The 24,212-nt window shown below is 38.2% G+C and overlaps 2 protein-coding genes across 2 annotated transcripts; one reads left to right on the top strand and one right to left on the bottom strand.

The window, feature by feature from the left end:
• Positions 1-9,950: 9,950 nt before the first annotated feature.
• On the bottom strand, positions 9,951-14,423 carry LOC140941103 (centromere protein X-like). Its single transcript, XM_073390066.1, has 6 exons — positions 14,322-14,423; positions 13,905-13,959; positions 12,645-12,698; positions 12,110-12,141; positions 11,386-11,442; positions 9,951-10,686 (listed from the first exon to the last, which is right to left on the bottom strand). Exons 1-6 carry the CDS (start codon positions 14,343-14,345, stop codon positions 10,672-10,674), a joined length of 237 nt encoding a protein of 78 aa, XP_073246167.1. The 5' UTR covers positions 14,346-14,423; the 3' UTR covers positions 9,951-10,671.
• Positions 14,424-14,478: 55 nt separating this feature from the next.
• Positions 14,479-23,232, top strand: LOC140940368 (BUB3-interacting and GLEBS motif-containing protein ZNF207-like). The gene is made up of 8 exons (XM_073389319.1): positions 14,479-14,623; positions 16,159-16,424; positions 17,092-17,280; positions 17,983-18,052; positions 18,365-18,500; positions 19,022-19,139; positions 19,829-19,944; positions 20,440-23,232. The coding sequence occupies exons 1-8, from the start codon at positions 14,583-14,585 to the stop codon at positions 20,944-20,946; spliced, it is 1,443 nt and encodes a 480-aa protein (XP_073245420.1). The 5' UTR covers positions 14,479-14,582; the 3' UTR covers positions 20,947-23,232.
• The last annotated feature ends 980 nt before the right edge of the window (positions 23,233-24,212 follow it).

Below are 24,212 nucleotides of genomic sequence, written 5' to 3'. Positions count from 1 at the left end.
TAAAATTATGAAAGAGAATCTTGATAATAATTATAATGAAACCTTGTTATAGTAAACAAATTTTTTCCAGTTCCTTGGTCCTTCATTATATCCTAGTTCCACCGTAAAAAATTTAAAAAATTGACATTTTTACACCACTTCTGAATTAACAGCAGTAATGTGCTAAATCAACATTGACAAAGCTGTTGCCATCACACATCAGTTTTAAATGTTAATGGTTGGCAAAACTGGACCTTCTGAATTAACAGCAGTAATGTGCTAAATCACTTAGTCATATCATGAGCTTCTTCAATCCACAGGATAACCAAGTTCACAAACCACATCCAGTCTTTGAATTTCTCTTAAAATGCTGACAAGTCTTTCTAAGCTGCATTGAGGGTCACGTTGTTCCCATCTTGAAAGAACATTCTCCATTGGAGATAATCCATGACGGCAAAATGCCAAGTATTCAATGTCGTCTATATCTTCCACAGAAAATTCCAGCCGTCCGGCTACATCTTTCCAGTTGTAACATGAATGCACAGTGTTATCTAGTTGCTGACAAACTTTCCTCCGCAGTCTATAATCAGAAATAACTCGTGATTTACAGGGCTGGTGTTCTGTGTTATAACTCCCAGGTTTTTCACATTTGCTGCACTGTTGCTGTAAATTAAAGAAAAACAGGTTGCAGGTTACTAAATGAGTACTAATTTTTTTAAACCTTGGAGTTAAACCATTAAAGCAGGGCTCAAAGTTAACTTTCTAGTGCACTTGCAAAATTTTACTGGTAAGATTTTTTTCCACTAGCAAACTGGTGAGATGACTAGCAAATGCTTTCCCTTTGTTTGGGAGACGTGGATGATTCTTATTGGACGATTGCTATTGGATATTTTTCTCACTCGCAGATCATCAAAATCACTTGCATCTTGCGAGTTTGCGAGTGTTACAGTGCCTATCAACTGTGTTTAGTTATATTAAATTTTGAACACTTTGGTAGTTTAAAGAATTTTTGCGAAGAAATAAAAGTTATTTTGCGTTTCAACACACTTTTATCGAAGGACGAAATTGGCAATTTGAGGCTAATTTCCCGCCTTATTTATTCAAAAAGGAGTGATTGAGAGACTTGGCACTAAATGCTTGTGACGTCAACCCAGTATCTTGTAGCCAATCGTGTTATCACTGAGATACCGGGTTGACGTCACAGGCCCAGTCCCTCATAAGGCACGTCTTTTACTTCGAGAACCGGGATTTTGATCACCTGTTAAAATCGAGATTGAGCTCAAATCTCATTCTATTGCTTGTTTTTGCATGTTATATGTTTCTACTTTTTAAAAAGAAAGATATTGGCTATGGGTTATAGGCACTTTAATTTTGAGCCCTGCTTTTAAAATCCAAAGAGTGAGTGACCAACACCAATTTTCTCCTAACAATGTCCCCACAATCAATGGAAAGGCTCTGAGAATTAATAAAAATGATCACCAAAGGGAAAATGCTTTGATATTTTATCAAATTCTCTCATAACCAATTCTGTAAGGAAATGTAAGGAGATCAGTCTGAAGAATTTGTATTTGTCACTTTGCAATGATATTAATATGGAAAATGTAGAAAGAATAAATACTTGGAGCTAAGATGAAGGGCCCTTCCATTTTGTTACAAACTAATGGGGGGAAGGGAAGGAAAAAGGAAACTAAATAAATCTCCATTTGCTAAATATCGTTTGTGGCTTGGCTGTCCATAACCCCAGTGGAGGTACTCTGGATTTCAAGTGATGGGAATGCTTGAATGAGGGCAAAAATCAAACCCCCAAAAAATCCCTAGATCAAAAATTAACCCCCCAAAAATGCCAAGCCAACTTGTTTGTACTGTTTTCGCAGAACTACAACTTGGCCAGGATAAGAAGGTACTACCTTGTTTTGAATACCCCCAAAAATCCCTACTTTAGATCAAACCACCAAAAAAAAATACTTGCCAAATTTTCCTACCTAAAAAAATTCTGGAATCGAAAATTTCAAACTCCCCAAAATCCTTCTATTATGCCCGTCATTTGAAATCCGGAGTACCCCCGTGGGTCCATAACTGTTGGCTGACAAAACTATTTTATCATCCATGCTATTTAGAAGCAGTTTGTTATAAATCAGTGAAAGGTTCCGGCAATTCTACTTTTTTACAAAAAGATCAACTCTGCTACTTGAAAAGAGGAGAAAAATTAACTTTCTGCATTCATTTTTCATAGAACAAAATTCAAAATTGTTACCTTTTTTGTTAATGCCAGTCAATTAGGTGAAAAGTTAAAAAAAAGGTACCGTAACAAGATAACGTAACAAGATTGTGCAAAATTCCACGGTAAATATATCTGACAATAAATTCACTAGAATTTACTCGCAATAAATACAACAAACACCGGTAAAAATGTTATTATAACCGCTAATTTTAAATAATTATTATTAATTACTAACACAGAAAATGAAATCGGTGTATAAAAAAGAAAGTATTAAAATTAGCATATTTCAGCCCACGAGGTTGTTTGCAAATGAATTGCGCATCATACAAATTATAATGAAGCGCCAAAACAATTGAGCTTGACAGGTAGCGTAAAATATATGATGTTCTTGTTTAGAAAGTATTGAGAGCACAGCGGTGAACGGAAATAGTAGTGGCAAATTAAATTCATGCCACTAGACATCGATCGAAGAGTGACAACATTACAAACTTATAGACTGAACCAATATTTTTCATTCGTGAAACCCTCTCCTCAGTATTCAGGCTACAACTTGACGATGAAGTTCAAACAGTTTGTGTTTGTTTGTGTTATGGCAGAAACCCATAAGGGGTTGAAACGTGTAACTCGCGTTCAATGCTCGTGAATATTCATTTTGACCATATTTGGAAATCTTAGTGACGGATATCCATTTTCAACAAAATGGCTGCTGCGCGATCACCATGCAGATGTTTTAAGACAAGAGTTCTGCATTTCAAGGTTAAAAATACACCGTTGAAAGACTAAAAATGGAAAGAGAAAGTTCAAAAGAATGCTCAGCTTTCTTTTTGTGGAGAAAGGGAAGCTTTTCATCAAGAAATCGTCCTTCGAGGAATTCAACCTTGTTTTCTTCACGGCGGAGCTCACGGTCTGAAATCCAACCAATTCAGGGAAGTCTTTGCTGAATTTTCAGGTACATTTTGCACTCTATGGCCAAAACAATTGCGTTTTTGAAAAGGAATTTATGTTTTTTTAAATGTTTCATAGACGTTTTATAAATTTTTCTCTTCGGCGCTAAAGAAAAATTACAAAATGTGCCCTGATTTGAGATGGATTTTGTGTTGAATTTTGCCATGTGCTTAGCCAATGTCACTTGCGTGAAGGGATCCACGATCCAGATAGTATTTTCCGAATTGCTTTAAAGGATTAACTTTTTGGACTTTGAATAAAAATTTCAAGAAACGGCTTCTCTGTCTATTGTCTCGAGTTTATTCATTCAGAAAATTAGCTCAAAACACGATCGTGACTACAACATCTAAGTTTAATTTAAGCTTTTAAAATACTTCTCACATTCATTACAAGCATCACTTTTTGCGAAGATGTCAGGTTCAGGTTTTGGACACTTTTCGATACGCAGCTAATGAATTTTATTCGAAAATATTTTTCACTGTTTATTCTAGACTTTTAACATAAGAATTTTAACAGCCTATTTGCAGTATAAGTTTACTATGCAGAGGGTCAACGAGGCATCGTTTTTTGAAGTGACAACTTCCAGAAGTTGCGAGGCCATCAGTGGGTTTCATAATGTTACCTTTGGCCCGGGTGGTAAGGCAATAATATCCTGCTCAGTGTTTCGGTAATATTCCTGGTTTCAACCTTTGAAAGCTTTCTCGGCTTTCGGGAGTTTTTCCCCCGTTTGTCGGCCATTTTTTAAGCGGGCGCGGGAACCTGAAGGAAAATTACGTCACGTTGTTTACGAAGTTTGATTGGTCAGTTATCTCTTCTTCTTGTTCCAAATATGGTACTTTCGAAAATGAATAATTACGAGCATCGGACAAAGCAAACATATGAGAGTTACACGTTTCAACCCCTTATGAGTTTCTGGTTATGGCTAATATAATTCGCGTGACAACGCAATTCGATGAAATTCGCGTGGCAAGCTGTTACCTGCAATTGCTCCCCTGTTGAGTTTTATAGGAAATTACTTACATTTTCCATTGCGGATGTTCTTTTTCACGCTAATGTTTTTGTGTTCCCACTAAAAAAGGAAAGAAGAATTCACTGTCATTTATTTGTTAAAAATTTATCGAGTTGTTGAAACTAATATTTAAGATAAATTTTGAGAGAACATGAATGGCCATCCGGAAATGATCTCGCTCAGCTACAGATGGCCGTCGTGAATCAAATTTTCCTTCTTGCTGTTTTCAACGGATCTTTGAGGTTATGTTTTAGCATACAATATTATTCCAACAACTAAAAACGCTTGGCATATATTTCTTGTTAAGCTTAAATGAGATGTTAAACTTTAAATGTTTTAAGACCGTAAATATAAGCATATTTTCCGAACTACAATCAAAGAATTCGAATTAAAAACTGTGTTGTACATACCTTTTGCTTTTTACCTCGATAGAGAACCTGCTCGCAAACAGATTGTTCGTTTGCAGTGGAAATGTCTGTTTGTTGCCAATTCTGCGACTGGTTGGCAAACAAGAACAACACCCAAAATAACCGGAGCACATTTATATTTTGCAGGAAGAGCTGAAGCAAAACACGTCACCATGACGTCAAAGTGACGTTGAAGGGTGGGGGAGGGCTGGGTGAGGGGAGTCCCCTGGATCACGTTATGGTTCACTATCCTTGTGTTCTTTGAGAGGAGGTCGGTATTCATCGAATAGCGCCTCTATTATTTAAGCTCTGAGTCCTTACTTGCCTTTGCGATCACCGCAAATGTCAGAGATTTTCAAATTCTTGTGCAATGGATAAAAATAAAGAAAATCAAGGCCGGACAGAAACACGTATACTCCAGGTGTGTCGAAACGGATTTTCCTAGAACGATGGATTAATTACGATTTCAACAAAATCCTTGCAGCGTGGAAAATGACAAAAGGAATTCAATTAACAGCTATTTAAATGCATGAAAAGAAATTATCAATCAGGCGCAGATCCAGGATCAAACGTGACCGTTTTATGCCTAATAAGGTGCGAGCTTCTCCTGGGAGTCTACTACCCGAAGGTGAAATTTTCCTTTAGTGAAAAACTGAAAATCTGAACGTTTAGCGTAACTAGTGAATTCAGGTCTTGGAATCCTTGCCTGTTCATAAAGACTTCAAAATGTTCCTACTGACATCCTTACCCTCCTACGTAGTTATTTTCGGGAACTATATCCATTATGTGGGAGGTTATTTTTACTTAACATTCCCCGAAAATGACTTCAAAGCTGGCCAGCTCCGCTTAATTTACAATGGTGGACGCGAAACTTTTAAGAATTATTATCTTTCAGGCTTGTTCTAAACAGCGAGGTTGACGGAAAGGACGGAGCAGCAATGCTTGCGGAAATATTTGCGCTTTGAGTATTAGGTTGAGCCTGGTCAAAGTCCTGAAAGTCCTCTATGCAAGAACTTTAAACTGGGGGTGAAATTTAATATTGCGAACCAGATTAGACCTTTCTGAAGTCTAGGAATGTAACTTAATGCCTGTTTTTCACGTGAAAGTCGAACTGAAAGCAAAACAATCAGGAAAATGGCAGATATAGGTGCAGACTTGTTAAAAACGTAAACACAATATCGCTGGTCATAACAAAACAGCGTGGTTTTCATAAGGCGATTGGTTGGTTGGATCAGTGAGGGAGGTGAAGTTTAGTTGAAAAAAGGAGGTGTATCGTGAAAATGGATTCCTTTTGGGAGAAAAAGAGCTAAAAAAGCATTTTCATGACCTCTGGGCGGGAAATTTCAGGTATGTTAAGGTCCATGCTCATGATATATCAGAAACTTCGGTACTTATATTGTTGCTTTTCAACAAAGCTGCCCACGCAACCGCAAAATATCTCTAGAAACTCAGAAATGAACCCCCTGAACCTTAAAAAATTATGGCGCTCTTAGATTATATCACTTTCAAGGCTTGAATCTGGTGCTCATTTTGAAAACTGCCATCAAATTGTGAATCGGATGTTTTAAGGCAGTGAAAAGGATGTTAGTTTAAGTTCTCCCAGCAGCAGGAGTCAAAACTATGACCTCTTGGTTTCTTATATTATCCCGGAAGCACTACACACAGCGCTTCGTCGTCGCTAGAAAATGCGGAAGCCGGAAGTTCTGTACGAGATTCTAGACGAGACTAAAATTCGGATAATATTTTGCCCACGTAGACTTTATCAGTGTTGAGTGGACTTAATACTGTCTTATTTAAACAAATGTTTCGTTTGTCACATAAACAAATTCAACAATAACGATGGAAATTAATACAGAAACAAACACAAAACCACAAGTAGAAAGGTCTGAACATGCAGGTCCAAAAATGGCACAAGAACCTATTTTTATCCATAAACAAACAAAAGAACGTTTCTTAGTTGAAGAATACTGATACCTTTTGAAGGTTCAAGACTGAGGCAGGCTGGCTGTAAGCCAACTGGTAGAGTAACAGGAACACTTAGAAGAAGAATCAAGTGTATGCAAGGCATATACTTTAAGGCATCTAAGTTGCCCTCGCTTTTGGATCTTTTTGGAAAATTTTGACAGAAAATAGAATACTTCCTTCTCAACTGAGTTACGAGTTACGGCAGGCCTCGAGCGTTTCCAGAAACTGGATTGAAATGCCAACATTAAATGAGTTATGCAGACTTTAGTGTTAAATATTGCGGCAAAAATGAACGACGTTATAAATTTTGATGCGACATATTAAAACAGCCTTTCTTGCAATTCTGAGAACGAAAGAAAAAAATTAAAAAGGACGTTTCTGAGTATCCAGTATAGAGGCATCCAAGGTTCCCTGTCAGTAGGATCTCTCACGCTGAGCAAAGAAGCCGGAAAGGAAGGAGAGAAACCTCTACTGGTCCAAGACGAATTCTCTCACGCTCTCGTGAACCTACCGACCAGATTAGTGGTGGAAACTGATTTCACCTTCCTCTCATTGTTTTCTCACCGTGAGATACCTCTACTAGCAGAGAACAACCGAGGTAGCTTCCGCGGCAAAGTTTTTGAGTTTTTTTTTTTTTTTTTTGCGTGCCTTTAAAGTCACCTCGGTAAGAACCAGTGCCAACACCATTTAGCAGGGCGCCCTGCCGTCCATGAAAAAAAGGGCTTCCTTTAAGCGCAGTATTTATCAGATATATCTTAATTTACATTATTGGGATAAAAATAGGAATATATTATTTCCTTGTTCACAAACAGGTCTCCGTTAGTGTTAATAGTCAATGGGCAAATAACAACAGAGAAATCACACTTTTTTAGAAACAAATATAAATTCAAGTTAGCCATGGCAAGGACATAATCACTGCAAGAAAGACTTGGCACGAAAGCTATGAGGAAAAGGTGGACTCGCCTGCACCGCTGATGAAACTGATGCATTTTTTTGGGATGATCCGGATCAGGATCAGTGATCTGAGATCACTCAGATTACAGTACAGGAACCGATGAATGCATCCTGGACAAGAATTCATCAACTACTCTAGTTGACGTACAGTTGAAGCCTACTCTTCGGATTCTTCAATACGGTAGAACATCGTATAACTCGAACTCCCCGCTAACTCGAACTAAATTTCCTTTCCTTCTACTGTATTACCGGGACAGCTTTCTTTACCTCTGGGGATAGCCCTTACCTTTTTTCTTAATTCAACCCGCAATTTGAACCGCGGCAGGATTAGTTCAGTCGGTAGAGCGCTTGAATGCAGAGCGGGAGGTCGCGGGTTCGATTCCCTTGGTCGGACCAATACTCAGCGTCTTAAAATAACTGAGAAATGAAGACACTTCCTTTGCCCTGCAAACGGCTAGACCTTCGCGTGGCTCGGATGATCACGTAAAATGGCGGTCCCGTCTCCAGTTGGAGACGTAAAAGTAGTGTCCTCAATTAGTACTTTAGATGCTAAATACATTGACACTCAAATAAAGTGCTTATTTTATTGCTTAATACGGACACCTGTTAATGCGGACGTTGTAAACAGGTCGTTTCGCTGGAAAGTTGATTCGCCCCGGACGTACGTCAATCCGTCCGATGTTTATTTGTCGTTTTTTAAGCCTGATAAGACGAATTTAAGTGAAAAGAAAGTGGTTGCACGTGTGGGTCAACAGATTTTCCAGTAAACACTTGAGACATAGACGTAGCGAACGCTGAAGCACATGAAGACTTCAGTTTTCAACGAATATTCGTTTCTCGAATGTGATTAGCAAGATCGCTAAGATCGTTCAGATTGCTGGACCCTTTTCAGCAGTAAATCAGGAAAGAAATTCAAGCTTAAGTCAAAGACATTTCTGATAAGCCGTGTTGTAGTCTGAAGAGTGTTGAACATTCGTCATCGGGTGAATCGACTTCCGCCAGGGCGAAACGACCACAATTCGGACAAAGGAAACTTGTTTCTTGTCCAATCAACAGATTCACTGAAGTCAACCTCACTAATGGAACGCGGACAGGTGACGCTATGTAAATTTCCCAGCGCTACAGATGAATTGTTAACTCCAATTTCAGACTATGTTTGCATCAAACGAGTTATGAAGAGAACGGTTTTTGATTAAGTAATGCCATATAAATGAGCGACTTTTGAGTGTTTTCGTGGACACAGTCCTTCACGGCTTTGTGAAGGTTAGAGACGTTTAATTTTACGATGGTAATGATCTGTTTTATTTCTTTAGTATTTTGTTTCAAAAAGGGGTATTTTGACCTACATAACATGAACCGTTTTTAAACACGGACAGCCAATAATACGAACCTTCCACGCCCCACCCCCTCCCTCCTCAGTGAAAGTACTAGTATCCAGTCATTTTGTTCTATGATCGTTCCACTTAATAGTCGGATCGTTCCATAATACAGTCAGAACTTACAGAATCAAGGGCATTACTCATGTGTATATGCCGAGTTTGACTGTACAGATCAGAGTGAATTCAGATCAGTTCCTTATCCGGATCATTCCAAAGGAACGCAACAAGCCTTAAGTCTCCCTTTTCGATGACCTTAACGCTTCACAGAAAACAGTAAAAAACAACAACAACAACAACAACAACCAAACAGACAAAAGGCAAAGGGAAACCACACTTTAAGAATATAAAATTTGCAGACGTTACGGCGGTGCAAGAGCCAGTGCTCAAGAGGGGGGCGGGGGGGGGGGGGGGGGGGTTGAAATATTGCATGGGACCTCCAGATTTCAAGTGCAGCACTCTGAATCTCTCGATCCACGCAGGCAACACCCATTTTACTGAAAATGTCAGTAGCCTGTACAACAGGGGACGATCAGGCAGGTTTGGCGGCTCCCAAAACCCGCCTTCATTAACGCCTGTTTTGAGCAGTACACCTTTTCTGCACTTCGGGTCCATGTAGGCGAAATGGCGGTCCTGATTTTCAGTAATGCTAATAATATCATCTCTCTAGCCTGCGAAGCCGGCGGGATCGTTAGCGCGAGCAAAGTTTTGTCAGAGGAGCTGCCAAGCTGTACGGAGAATGGGGATGAGACGCTTTCCACGGCGGCTTCGCCTCATCTTTCTATAACCTGGCCTGTTCCAGGCCCTCAGATAGTGGTGAAGACGCGAAAGTAAAAGGCACTCGAAAAGTTGGCAGGGCGAAAAAGAGGAAAAGGAAGGCAGAAGGGAAGTTTCCTTCCGTTTTATTGTCGTCTTCGCGCTTTCTCAATTTTAGCGGGCCCGACTATCTCGGAGCCTGGCTGTTTTGCAGTCCGTCCAAAAGATTTTCAACTTTAGGCATGAGGTTTATTACATGGTTCGTAGTAACCGTATAACTTCAGATAAACAAATTTCATTGAAGGACATTTCAAGGATTTTTGAAGGAAAAAGTACACTTTTCAAGGACTAAGATTTATTAAATAAATCAGCATTCTTTAACCCCCTTTGATCACCCTATTGGCTAAAACAGGTCATGGAGTCATTTACGAATTTTACTTCTTCGGCCGTCGTTGATCACATTATTTTATACTACTTTCTGCAACAAGACTTTTCAAAATGACTGGGTATGACTTTCAATTATTGCATTCTACTTCTATACTGTAAATCCAGTGATTTTCCTTGGTAGAGGGTGGGGCACTAACTCAAACATTTAAAGTATGTATATATGTTGTAGTTAATTTTTTATCTCGGGTAATTTTTATTTTTCCTTTGTTTCAACTTCATTAGCATACATTACCATACGCAAAAAACAAAACAAAAACAAAAATTACCTGAGATAAAAAATTTACTACAACATATATATTAGCTTACTCTCAGTATTAAACAATACACAAGAAGTTTACCTCTGCTTAGCAACTACAGTTGACTTCCGATAACTCAAAATCGAATTAATTGGGAGTCAACTGTACTTTAATTTACATAGAGACTGACCTTCAGATATATCCCTTAGGGAAGTTGTTTTGTAATTTACAAATAACATGAGACTAAGTCATTGTTGACAGTGAGATGTCACCTTCAATGATTTTGACAATTTCCCTCCTTTTTGCCTTCTATGATTAGTATTTTCCTTTCTTTTTGCCTCTTCTAGTGGTTTTATGCAGTCTTGACTTCAAAATTTCAAAAGTCAAGAAGCTGGAAAAAAAAGTTCACAAAAACATAAGAAAACAACATTAAATTACACTAACTTTAAATCACACTTAGTGCTTTTAAAACAAGGTTAAACCCAAAGACTAGCCACTGTTAATGGAAACGTATCTGCCCATAAATTTATTCAAGTCATACTTCCAAATTATTTACTTGCTGCTATTAGATTTTGTCAGTACAACGATTTATTAATTATCTATTTCTTGGCATGTTTGCATAGCCTGACGTAAACACTTGAGGGCTTGGGAGAATACTCGGCAATTATGCATACCCGAGACAAAGAAACGTTTTCTATTGCTTAAATAGTTCTCATATACAGTTCCTCTGTCATGACTGAAGTGAAGACCCAGCCTCATTCCCAGGCCTGTTCGTGCTATCCAAGTCAGCAGAAGGGGAATTGGAACCAAGCATGATAGCAAGCTTGGTTCCAAGCCCCCTTGTGCTTACCAACATGAAGCTTGACAGGTGATGTCACACTCAAAATCGCTGAGGATGACTGGGAACGAGGCTGGTGAAACTCACGTACTACAACAACAAAATTCATTTCAGTACGTAATAAATTTGCAGGCAAAAGTTTCAAGGGATGCATACATTGAAACATTACTAGGAAAAATTAATTACTGTCTGATGAGGCCATTTATGAGATAAGATGAAATTTATGAGGAAGACTGACTTCGATGCACTTACCAGTTGTGGTAGGATTTTTTCCAAATGGTCAGTTTCTACAGTTGGTGAGGATTCAACCTAGAAAAAGAGCAAGAGTTCAAGTTATTATCATCCCTTTTCCTGTATGACCATTCTTCAGAAAGATTATAGTTATATAAAAAGAGTTGTGTCCAGGATACAAACATTTTAATCTATAAATAGCCCTGATGGTTGTTGCCAGATGGGAAAAAGATTCTAAAAAAAAGGCTCGGATTTTTTTCTGAACCAAAACTGATTAGAGTAAGTCTTCTTTAAAAAAAAAAAATGCTGTCCAAGCAATAAAAAGTTTTGTTGTCATTAGCAACCTAAGATAAAAACAGGCACCTAGAATAGTTCTTGTTATTGCTTTAATAGGCATTTTCTGACTCTCCATAAGGCAGATGGCTCTCTATGATGGACACTTCATGTCAATTCTAGTGGAAACCATGTCAGAAAGAGAATTTGTGTAACTATTGTGTGTGTGAGTGAGTTGACTTGACACAGTAGAACTAGGTAACTTGAACTCTGTAAGGAAACAAAAAACAGTTCGAGTTAGAGGGAAATTTGACTTCTTGGGGTGAATTTCAGCGTAATTTTGATCAAGGGAAGGGAAATTTTGTTTGCGTTAGCAGGGAATTCAGGGTTATCTGAGTTCAAGTTTTCGAGGTTCTTCTGTAATAAACTTGTATAAAATTCAAAGAGGTTGGTCATCTTTAAACTATTATACCTTAGCTTGCTGTGCTGCTCTCGCTGCACCCTCTTTCAAGAAAGAAAGAAAGAAGGAAATTAAAAAGTTTCTCAGTGGAGGTTTCTCAGTGCTGTGGCAAAACAATCTCAAGCTATCAACTGAGGTGAAAAATCTAGAAGAAATACCTGGCAATGTATATCATAACATAAAAAGGCTAATGAGTCTCATGAATCTGCTATTGTATCTCAGAATAAAAGCAACGTCCTGACTTGTAATGAGAAATAACTTTCTTGCTTACTAAAGATTCTCTTAGAAAGGTAATCTGGAAGGATAACATTATTTGCATTGAAAACTAGTTTATTTCCAATTTGTAGTTTAATCTGATTGTGGTCCAATTTGCAAAGTTCAACACATGACTGGATGCCATGTCCTTAGGTAAATTATAAATAATTTTTGAGGCCCTGCAGAGAACCTTTTGCACCCGCTGCAAGTGCCCCATCTAGTCTCAAGTAATTTAGTCTCTGTGGGCAGACATAGATTAATAAGAATGAGTTGCAACAATAATATTTGATACCTGCAATAAAAATCCTAAGAAGTTCTGTCATCAGTTTTAAAGCATCACCATTGCCTATATGAAAAAGGAAACTAATGCAGTTGATTTGACAAGAAGTCAAAATAAGGCTGTGGCCTTAAGTAAGCCAAAACCATGCAGTAAAATTGGTCAGATGTTGGCAAATTTTCTTGGAGTTGAATTCTAAAGGACTGTATCAAAGTTCAGGAAATGAATAATAACGCTGTTGTCTTGTGTTCCCGTCCTTGAAAAAACTTGAGAAAAAGGCACTCTCACGTTGTAGTCATGCAACGACAGCTAAGAAATGTACAAAAAAGCATAATGCATGTGCAAAGTTGTTGTTTTGCCAATCTAAACCCATTGCTTTCTTGCCGTACCCTTTGCTGTCGCGGTCATCATTGCTTAAGCACCCTATTGGCTCCTATAAGTAAAGCTAGAGATTGTAGATACAGTAAAACCCCTTTTAATACGGACACTGAGGGGGCCATAGAAAGTGTTCTTCTCAACAGGGTGTCCGTAAAGTGGGGTTTGACCCTGGGGGTGGGGTGGGGGGGGGGGTACTTGGGTTAATGTTTGCTGGGTTTATGCCACTGGCCTCTCAAAGCCCCAACCCCTTCATAGTCTATTTTTTGGCCAACTATAGACCCCATCTTAAGTCACTTTTTGGAAAATGTAATTTTCGCGATCCCAACTTAGTCACTTTCTATTTATGCATCTACCTTATCAATGTGGTTTCAAGCGGCAGAATGTAATGCAGTCAAAGCAAGCTTATTGTTAAATTTAATAAACAACAACTTTCTGATTTTTTAACCGAGAATCTTGCTATTTTGAATCCCTACTCACCCCAAAAATCTGAAATTTGTGACCCCATTCTAGTAACTCTATTGAAAATGCGACCCTATTATAGTCACTCCAGTTGTGAAAATGCGACCCCATCCAGCGGCACATCCCTATTAGCCTCTTGTAAAGGAGTACCCCCCCCCCCCGACCTCCGGGGGTTTGACTGTAAAAAATGATATATACTTCTTTAAATTTTATTTCCCTTTGTTTCAAACTCATTATAATAAATCATCATATCCAAAAGAGAAAATAAAATGTATTTAAGCTAAGGATAAAATTGAACAACAACAATAATCAACATGGTCTTATAAATTGGTTCCCTGGTCACATCTGTAGGCATAGTTTATATGGCTGAGTGACCTCAGTCCACTCCAAGCACGCCCATAGATAAAAATTTCAAGTTGAACTTGATGTCTCACTCACATTTTGTTTTTTGCTTGTCATGAAAGAAATTAAGCAATAGCTTGTTAACAGTTTCCTGAAAAAAGAAAATCACATTTATATTATTCACTATAATAATGAGCTTACCCTACACTCTGCTGCGAATCTCTCAATTTAAGAAAAAGTTCTCTTATTTTACGCGAAAAATTTAAAACAAATCATAGGATAAGAACTCTTTTTCTGTAATTTAAACAGGCAGTTTGAGTTTCGAGAAGAAAATCTTATTCTATGATTTGTTTTAATTTTTTTCCCCTGATTCAGACAGTGGTTTAGAATGTTATACCGGCAAACAGAGGCGCCAGAATTGAAACGAGTGATGAAAAGCTTAAAGCAGCGGTTCTACGGTAACAATGACAGCTTTGAATACAAAGAAATAATAACAAAAGAAATTGAACTTACCGATTTAAACGTTGGATTATCCATTACTTTAGATCACTGTAGTTTGCTGAAGCTTTCCTTCATTTTTACCGCCAAGACTTATCCCAGAATTCCTTTGTGCCCTTCATCCGGGAGCTTCGTTCCCAGATTTCTTCCTATTCGTCATCCGGGACTTCAATATCAAGGCGGCCATTGACGGAAAGCGAGCCAAGCACGTTGTTCACTTTCATTTTCCCGAAAAAATAACCCTTTTGTTTCAGTAGCCTTGTTTCTACTCTAAGAATGGGACGGAAAAAGAAGAAGGCTATGAAGCCCTGGTGCTGGTATCCTTTTTAAGTGAAAGAGCTTAATGTAGTGCTGTCTTGGAATGACGGTGAATATTATCTAGCTTAGCTTATTGAATTGATCACGCGCCGGCCGGTCAGCGTTTAAAACTCTTTACCCTAAGCAACTAAATACTTTTTTATGGCTTTCTACTTTCAAGATTATTATCACTTGTGATTTGGGTAACAATTAGAAAAAACGCCGGTAATGGAACCTTACTTTGAGAGGACAAATAAGTTTAGCTTAAGTTATATAATAATAAGCTTAATTTCTGTCCATCTAAAAATACAGCACTCCAGTTGTTCAAAAGCTATTAGTTACTTCACTGGATAAATCTCTGTCCAGTGGATAATTATTATGACTAACCAATTGCGTTATCCACTAGATAGAGATTTATTCAGTGGATGGCATTATACACTTTTTTAACAACTGGGGCCTGATTAGTAAAATTTATGTTCAAAATATTATGGGTTTTAAGGGATTTTAACGACCCTTTTTTGCCTGCAATTGCTTTAGTTGTAAACGTAAATGATATTAGATTAACATTTCTTCTTAAATTGTAATTTTACAATCTCTGGTCCCCCGATCTTTTGACTTAATTCTCAACTCTCGGTCAGTAGAGAAACAAGTCTAAAGCATAGTTTCAAGATGTTTGAGTGACAAGTCAAGTAGTCGAGACAAAATATTGCAGAATAGTAGGCAGGAATCACCAGAGTTGCAGGTGCAAAGGCCTAAATTTGTGTGTGTTGGTTTTTTAAATAAATATACTTAACCAAAATGCTGAGTAGGCAGTAAATATTCCACTGAAAGTGGCAAAATTGCCCGCTTCCAGCTCATTTTGACTACTGGGTTTTCAAGAAAGCTGTGATGCTTGCCAGTTGAGAGGCTAATCAAAATTTTAACCGGACAAATTGATTGCAATGACTACAGGTGTAGATAGTGCCAACCAGTGTACCTTTTTGCTGTGTAACTCCAGCAGCTTACTAACCTACTCATTGCTCCTTGCTGCAATGAATTAGGAGCCAAAACATCTAAGAGTTTGGAATGGTCCACTTTCAGTATGAGGTGAAAGCATACAGATTTTGTCAAAACAGTATGCCTGCATTTCTTGTGACTCAAGTGATAATACAGCATTTATGAAACAAGCTTGTCCATAACCACTATGATACATTCTGTGTAACATTTTGCAAAACAAAGCTGGGTGCAAAGAAGGAGGTTTTATGGTTTGTCATTCGGGCAAGTTGTTGCTGGTCTGTACTAGCCCAAGAATCTTTTAAGTGGCCCCCAAATTTTTTTGATGAGCAACATTGATTATAGTTTTTCTGTAATTTGAATTTCCCAAAAAACTTCACTTGCCCTTCAGGCAAGTTAAGAAGAGGATTCACTAGCCCGATTGCAAAATCCACTAGCCCCGAGCTATTGGACACGACTTTCTTTGCACTCTGCAAAGCATCTTCTTTTATTAAATTGTTTGTTCCTCACATAGCCTTGAGCAACCAACCTTTATCAGATTAATCCTTAACCATGTTTAAAGGTACTGTAATCGTGACTTTGATGAAGAGAAAATATTAATTCAGCATCAGAAGGCTAAACATTTTAAGTGTCCAATTTGCCACAAGAAGTTGTACACTGGCCCAGGACTGGCCATTCATTGTATGCAAGTACATAAAGAAACCATAAGTACAATTCCTAACTCGCTGCCAAACAGAGGAGACCCAGAAATAGAGATCTATGGAATGGAAGGTATTCCTGAGAAAGACTTGAAAGAGCGCCAGCAAAGGGGCAATAATGCAGGGGACGGTAAGTGAAATGATAAGGTAGAGAAAGTGATCAAAAGACATGCGAAAGTGGGTTGCAACATTGTACATGCATCTTCATGGTGTAGTACATTAAAAATATCTCGGTGGTAAAAGTGGGAAGCTAAGAAGAACTAAATACATGAGCTTTGTGAATAGATCCTTCCTTGGGTTTTTTTAACTTTTGACATGGACCATTTAGGGAAAATCCATGGACACCACTGGAAGAGCACCTTAGAATTAGTTAAATTGCCAAATTTGAAAGTGATATGTCCTAGGCAAGCGAAGATATATGTCTGCAAAGTTGTGAAAATGACAGATGTTTGTATGGTGGCGGGGCAAGTTTGTGCCACCCACATTACAAACATCTGTAAAATTTCGCAACTTTGAGATGCTATATCTTGGTTAGTTTCCAACAAATCACTTTCAAAATATGACAATTTTATTGTTTTTAAGGCACTCTTTCCATTACTACTAAAGACTTGGTAAATCAATTTTCCTGAAATGTTTTTCTGCCCCCAATTTTATGATGGCCCTGGCTAATTATGTACTAGAGGTTTGGCTGCACTGTCATTTCCCAGGAATGAGAAGCTGTCCTTTGAATGAAAAAGGAGTTACATTCTGTAAAAAAAAAAAAGATAACTCTGTTTCTCCCATACTGTGTATTATAGATGACGAACCAGACAATAAGAAAGCCAAAAGTGATGATCAAACTCAAGTAGCCTCAGCAGCAGCAGCAGCAGTAGGAATGGTTCCTGCAGCTATTCCTGGTGCTGTTCCTATGATGCCGATGATGCCTGTACCTGGAATGCCAGTCCCTCATGGATTCCCTCAGGTGCCATTTGGTCAGCCAATTCCAGGTGGAGATAATGCGATTGTAATCCTGTTTTAGCTGGTTGTCTATAGCTACACTGTACCTGTTGCTTAAGTGAGCTCTTCATCTTCTAAATTTCGGTCCAAGAAAGGACTTGTAATGCACAAGCCTTCAAAGTTCTTAATCAAAGAGCTCTTAATCGAAGTTGTATCTTGTTATGCGTGTATAATAGTGACGCAGTATACATGCCTCAAGGTGATAACAAGTGCTTTGACTAGCACGAAGTTGTTGACATGATGTTGACAGGATAATTGCCATTTAACCAATAGTAATTTGCTTTTTCTGGGAAATGCAAGTTTCAGTGTCTCCCAAAGATGTCCACAGACTATCTATTTTCTCCTTTTCCTACTCCCACGTCTTTGCTCTTTCAGTCAATAAATCCCCACAGTTTTTATTTCCCTATGCATGCTCAACAATATCTAAAGAGAAAAGTGACTTCTCTGAACAGGCTAGCCTCTTCTTGGTAAAATGTGCACTGTACAGAGTGTTCAGATCACCAAAGTGATTACTATTTGCAAGGTTCAATTTGTAATAAAGTGCTTCATTCAGGCTGTGTAGGTAGGCAGGCTGTCTGTTGTTCCATATACTGAACCAGCATCTCTGTTAAATTGGCTTTTATAACGACCTTTTCACAGTTTATGTCTTTTTGATGCATTATTATTTTTGTTAATGTATTTCTTTTTTAAAGGTGCTCCACACATGCCACCTGTTGGATTCCCAGGTCAAATGCCAGTTCCAGGGCATATTCCAGGGATTGGGTAAGTTGGAGTGTAATTTTGGTTTTTAATGGCCAAACCATTCATTTGAATAACATGTTGCTTGAAGTGTTGATTCTTAGAACTGATGATATTAGTTTAGCTGCACTTCTTCGCAGTCCTTATTTCTTATAATATTGTGATGTCAAAGTGGCCTCTCTATATAAGCCTGGTGGTTTCTTGAGGTCTCCTTACCTAACAACCTGCTGTATCCTGTAAAATTTGCTGTGAAAAAAGGCTAATAAAAAAATGATGATGATGATGATGATGATGATATTTACAATGAGGCTGATAATGTCTATTGTCCTACTTTAGTATGCCATACCCTCAACATGGAATGCCACCAACTTCCATCCCTCCAAGCACAGCCACAATTACCTCTCTTCAAAACAAAGGTCCAGTTATAGGGCCTCAGGTACCCAACACCAAACCCCTCTTCCCAGCAGCACAGGTAAGCAGTTTTGGTTTAGTTTGACTAGGATTGCCCAGTATTTCCCTACTAACAGTAAGTACATTAATTACAGAAATGAATTCGTACTATATAAAACTAGAGAAATTTAAAAACTATTCCCATGGTACGTGTACACATAATTGAAAACGTCGTGAATTGTGCATTATTTTAGTTCTGACAATTGTCGAAACCCTCTTTCTCCTGGAATAACCTTATGTCCCTTTTTATCTTATAAATTTTCATCCCGAAAATTTACTTACTTACATGAACATGTACCTAAAAAGTAATACTATTGTGACAGGAAAGATCATTCTCTTTAATTGTTTTAAATGTACAAATTTTGCAAAACCGACTTATGCCCTGTTGTTGTTCTGCTTCAATTGCTTGAGGATAAATGAGCAGTAAATGGTGTATAATATTATCATTGGTGCCACACTGCATTCATTTTCATTAATTTTGCTGAAATGTATGCATACAGTACATAAGCATGACTAAGTTTAAAATGCTTTTAATTTGTTCAGAATGTAAATGGGGCTGCTAAATCCAGTGCTTCCTCAGGCCCTGTGGGTGCTGATTTTAAACCTCTGCAATCAGCTGCACCAACCACTAGTTATCAAAGCCCACCTGTTTCGTCTTCAGGTTTGTGACTCCTTGCATTTTTCTTTCCTAATTGTGTTGTATGTGGTGCATTAAACAGTTGTTTTTGGACCTCAGTCTGGATCAGCTGTTGCACATGACCAAAACCAAGGCTTATTCAAGAGTGGGGCATTGTGGGATTTCTGCGATTGGGAATAAAATGCCACAAGAAGTTTACATTTATGCCAAAAATGGAGTGCAGATATGATCTGAAATAAATATCACAATAAATACAATCGGTTAAGTGGAATTAATCAAGAATCCAATACTGAAGTGTGATCTCATCTTTAAAGATTGTTTAATGTTTTATAAAAACATTTCAGAATTGGGGCCCAGGAGGGCCTTGTTTGTCAATTCGTACAATAAACCCTGCAAAATCAGCTTGCAAAACAGAGAAGCTGTTGATAAGGTTGAAAAGAAATAGGCCATTTTTTAGTTCCATAAGCTCTTTAAAGTAAGGCCAACACTAAAAAAAGACAGCATTTTTTTCATTTAAGAGACTTCGCATTTACCCTCATGGTGTTTGAGGAATGGCATTACATTATCCTTTAATAGCTTTGTCAAGATAATTGATGAGTAGAACACTTTGCGAGGAATAAAACAGTTACTGAAGCATTTACTTTTTCAGTCTTCTAAAATGCTTGAGTATTCCAAGGTTTAGTTATCAAAAAAATCATCTTCTTTCATTGTAGGTAAACCAATAGTGGTTCCACCTCCCACTTCAGCACCCGTGGTGTCTAAGCCTGCTACCATTGTTGCACCAGGAGCAACAAGCCGTTTGATTCATCCTGATGAAGACATTTCATTAGTAAGTACCTGAACTGCTTCCCCTTTCAGTTGGATGCACACCACGTGCACATTTAGCATATATTTTGAGTAATTGTATTTTAATTTATGTTGTGCACAGTCATGCTTTAGTTGACCGTTCACCTTTACTTCATCATAGATTGCATTTATTTTTTGACGTTTCCCATAGCTGTATGTTCAGTAAGTAACATTGTGGGTGGTTCCTCCTAAAATGCTCAGTCTGCAGTTGGTATTGGATCAACTATAGCCATAGGCAGTTGGGGGAATTGCACACATCTTAGGCATTCTACTGATGAATAGTTATGGCATTCAACACCTGATGCAATGTATCTGCTGGAGAAACAATTGTCTTTAGCCTCACTTGCCTGTCCCCAAACATTGTGCAACCAACTACCTCTACGGTCTCAGATATTTGTCTTAGTTTATATTATCAAAGAAATAATAGTTAATATTTGTTTAATGAAGATGTATGTGATACCATTACTTTCTTTAACAGGAGGAAAGACGAGCATCTTTGCCTGCGTACGCTCCTAAGACACCCAGTTTGGTTTCATCCAACCCTCCAACTATGGTTAGTGGTCCGCCGTTACAGATGCAAGCACCTGGAAACCACCCTCCTCTAGGACCCATGCCTTTAATGTCCAACATGCAACCACATCCAATGCCTATGCTATCAGCACCCACAGGGGGGCCACCGCAAGGAGGACCCATGCCTGGGGGACCAGTTCCTGGTGGTCCAATGCCACCTGGTATGAGACCACCTGGATATCCTGGCCAAATGCCAGGACCACCACCACCACAACATCAACAAGGAATGCCACCTGGAATGCCACCGAGGCCACCCTTGATGGGACCTCCATCTCTCATGGGACCTCTGCCTCAAGGCCCTGGTGGAGGGCCTCCTCGTGGACCCCCTCCAAGAGGGGCAATGGGACTTCTTGGACCTCACCCAGGCGGTAGGCCACCTATGAGATTACCCATGGGCCCTCCCAGAAGGTTCTAGACAGTTAGAATAAAGTTAATGTCAACAGAAATGCCAGATGATTGTCACTAAGGAGGCAGTGTATACATTTCACAGCCATCTTGAATGTACATTTTGTCATGGTTTACAAAGTTGCAGCTAGGAAGTTTTAATTTACCGAAAATAAGCTTGAGTATAGTTTTCATTGGAAATGTAAGTTTTTGTCCTCCATAGTAACAATCAGTCTATGTTGGAGGTGGTCTAAGGTGAGTCATATCTACATAATCTCTCCATCCATTCTTACTAGCATGCGTTGTGGAAATAATGTATTACTTACTAGCGTAACTGCCTATGACGTGAAGACTATTTTCTTTCATCTGGCATTTCAATCATCTATTTTTTGAATATGGAATGAAGTTGTTGCACTCACTTAGTATTATTTAAGATTTCTTAATGATCCTTTTTCTTAAATTTAGTACCAGAATTGTGCTAAAAGATTGAGCATTGTAACTTCAGTGGTTGACTCAGCTTTCTACTTACTATGAATGGAAATTTCATTTTTGTACATTCAAAACAAAAAAGGTAGGTTTAAGCATTAAAAATGCTTTTTGCAATCATGAATAAATATGGCTACATGTAACTAAAATTGCCTTGCCAGCAAGATAACATGTTGTTGTATCATGATGGCTACCATTAAGGCAAAAGCAGCCATACTGTTCATGTGGTCACACTGTGGTTTTGTATTCAAGGCAAGGTAAAGGTTACATTTTATCATTCACCTTTTTACTGATTTAAATTGATCAATGAACTACTGCACTGTAAGTTAATTTTAAGCTGTATTAAAAGACTTACTGAAAAAATCTTGGGCACTATAGGTTTTGGTGGTTGAAGTTGTGCCGAAAAAGGGAGAAATGCTCTCTCCTTTACAGACGGTCACACTTAATGTTCATACCGTTCACAACTGCAATCCCTTTGGGCAATAATGCAATGCAATAATGACCCATGAAACCTCTAAAGAGAAGAGAGGAGAAAAACTTCTTGGCAGACATTCTTTGAGTTCCTTGTTTTAGAACAGAAAGATGGTATAGTACAATACTCTGATAATTATTAGTGTATCGTATTATACACATATTATTATTTATTCAGGCATATTGAAAAATGCTACCAAAATAATAATTTTTCCTGAAAGGGAAATAACAAGGTTATCCTCCTACAAGACAATTTCCATGATTTAACGACGGAATGGACTTTACAGTGGTTTAACAAAATGCAAATAATGTCTGCATAAAAAAACTAGCAAAATGGTACTTAAAATTTCTCAGTGTCTCTGTTGAAGAACAAAAAAAGGAGAGAGTAACTAACACTGTACATTTTTTTTAAAACAAAACGCTTCGACTTTTTGGGAGTATTAAGGTAGGTCCATAGAAAGGTTTGTCAATATTATTATTCTTCTTCAGTATTGAAATACCAGTACTTTGTATTGATGCCATGATAGCATAGAATTTAACTACTTGAGTTTATGACATGCCCATCTTTTGTAACTGTAGTAAAGCATGTGCAAATAAGTCAGGTTTTTTTCTCCTCAGTGTTCAAATATACATTGTCATCCCTTTGCCTCCAACAAGAAAATTCCAAAGCTTCTTTTAAAGAATGTCTTAAACATTTGGGCCAAGATGTTCGAATGGTGGACAACGCTATCCACTGGATAAATCTCTAGCCAGCAGATAGTGCAATAAGTAGTTTCCGTAATACATATCTACTGGATAGTGATTAATGTGGTGATAGCGCTATCCATCGTTTGAACAACTGAGCCCAGGGAAAGAAGCTTTGATGGACAACTTTACATTTTACAGTGACCCTCAAAGACCATGAACACTAAAACCTTGCAGGAATACCTTTTCTGGTTAGGTTAGGTAACATTCAGGAACTATTAGTCAAAAGGATAAGAACAAAACTGCTGTAGCTGTAAACAGACAGTTGTTCATTGAAACGTATTCCCAGGTGCAACTGTACCATTACATGCATGTATTACAATAATTATTAATATACTTGAACCTCTATTCTTTGTGGAGACGTGGAGACGTTTTATTTTGGTTGAATGATTTAATTTACAGTGTATTCTAGTTATTTATCATTGTCTCCTAATTCAACATAAACTACTCAAGGTAGGGTAGCTTTCTTTGTTTGAACCATCCAATAGTATTTTTTTCAGATCATTGGAAAGGTAGGGCACATTTTCCAGGTTTGACTATCTTTAAACTGCATGTCAAATAAGCAATTAATTTAAATCACTAATAAAAATGACATAGAAGAATTGTATGAAGTGTGCCTCTTGTCCCTTTTTCTTTTGATATAATTTATTGTAGAATTTTTTCTGCCAGCAAGCCGGGAACAGCTTTTGCTATTGCAGTCCAAAAAGTAATACAGGACATTGGCATTTTCAAAAAGCAGCACTATGGACAATGACATGCTACATCGAAAGGTTTTTTTCACCTTCAGAAAAAGTAGGCTTAGAAGTTTTCCCAGGGACGAAGTAAACTGGTTATAATAAGGACGTGGCCGTGTTAAGTGGGAGGACTGGTAACTTGTCATCTCAGAGGGAAGGGATCGCAAAGAGTGATGGGAATGAGGAGGGCCAGCGAGGGAAAAAGATATTACAGTTGACTCCCAATAACTCGAACCTCGCGCTAACTCCAACCAAAGTTAATTTCCCCTATACAATTTCTATACAATTTTACCCTCGATAACTAGAACCATGTTATAGGCGCATGACAAGTCGGGAAAAAAAAACGGTGTACTGGAGTCCTAAACATTGAATTTATTTCAAAACAATCGAGTCAATTCTTTGTCTTTACTTTTTTGTCACTCCAGTTCAAATTTAGTGTCCATCCCTGTATACTTTGTTTCTTAATTGCATTCCCTCCCCATCCATTTGCTTATTTTGTTACTTCCGGTTATTTGCTTCAAACTCCTGATAACTCGAACCTTTTTTTCAATTTCCCATGAAGGTTCGAGTTATCGGGAGTCGACTGTATCTTGCTCCTCTTCCCAGCTCACTTTATGCTCCATAACAACTGCCCTTGTGCGAGAAACCTAGGATATTGGTTATTGAGATTTGGCTAAAGTACTGCTTCTTTCCCTCTCCCCTCTCTAGTACCAAAACATGTGTTGATTTAACATCTAGAATGCTGCTATATCCGAGCTGGCAGCTTAGTACAGCAGAACCTCTATTAAGCAGCCAATTGCCAGAGATGGCAGTGAGGTCTGTGGCGGGAGTGGGTGCGAAAAGGAAACGAGCTATTTACCAT

This window comes from Porites lutea, chromosome 6, assembly GCF_958299795.1.
Source record: "Porites lutea chromosome 6, jaPorLute2.1, whole genome shotgun sequence".
NCBI lineage: Eukaryota > Metazoa > Cnidaria > Anthozoa > Scleractinia > Poritidae > Porites > Porites lutea.
This window is presented reverse-complemented; position numbering and strand designations above follow the sequence as displayed.

Bases quoted from the DNA above. Each gene is read 5' to 3' on its own strand.
- LOC140941103 (XM_073390066.1), bottom strand. From the start codon at position 14,345: ATGGATAATCCAACGTTTAAATCG. The intron at 13,960-14,321 runs GTAAGTTCAATT...TTCTTTTTTCAG, and splicing joins ATAATCCAACGTTTAAATCG to GAAACTGTTAACAAGCTATT. The intron at 12,142-12,644 runs GTATCAAATATT...CTTTCTTGAAAG, and splicing joins TCTTAGGATTTTTATTGCAG to AGGGTGCAGCGAGAGCAGCA.
- LOC140940368 (XM_073389319.1), top strand. From the start codon at position 14,583: ATGGGACGGAAAAAGAAGAAGGCTATGAAGCCCTGGTGCTG. The intron at 18,053-18,364 runs GTAAGTTGGAGT...GTCCTACTTTAG, and splicing joins GGGCATATTCCAGGGATTGG to TATGCCATACCCTCAACATG. The intron at 18,501-19,021 runs GTAAGCAGTTTT...TAATTTGTTCAG, and splicing joins CCCTCTTCCCAGCAGCACAG to AATGTAAATGGGGCTGCTAA.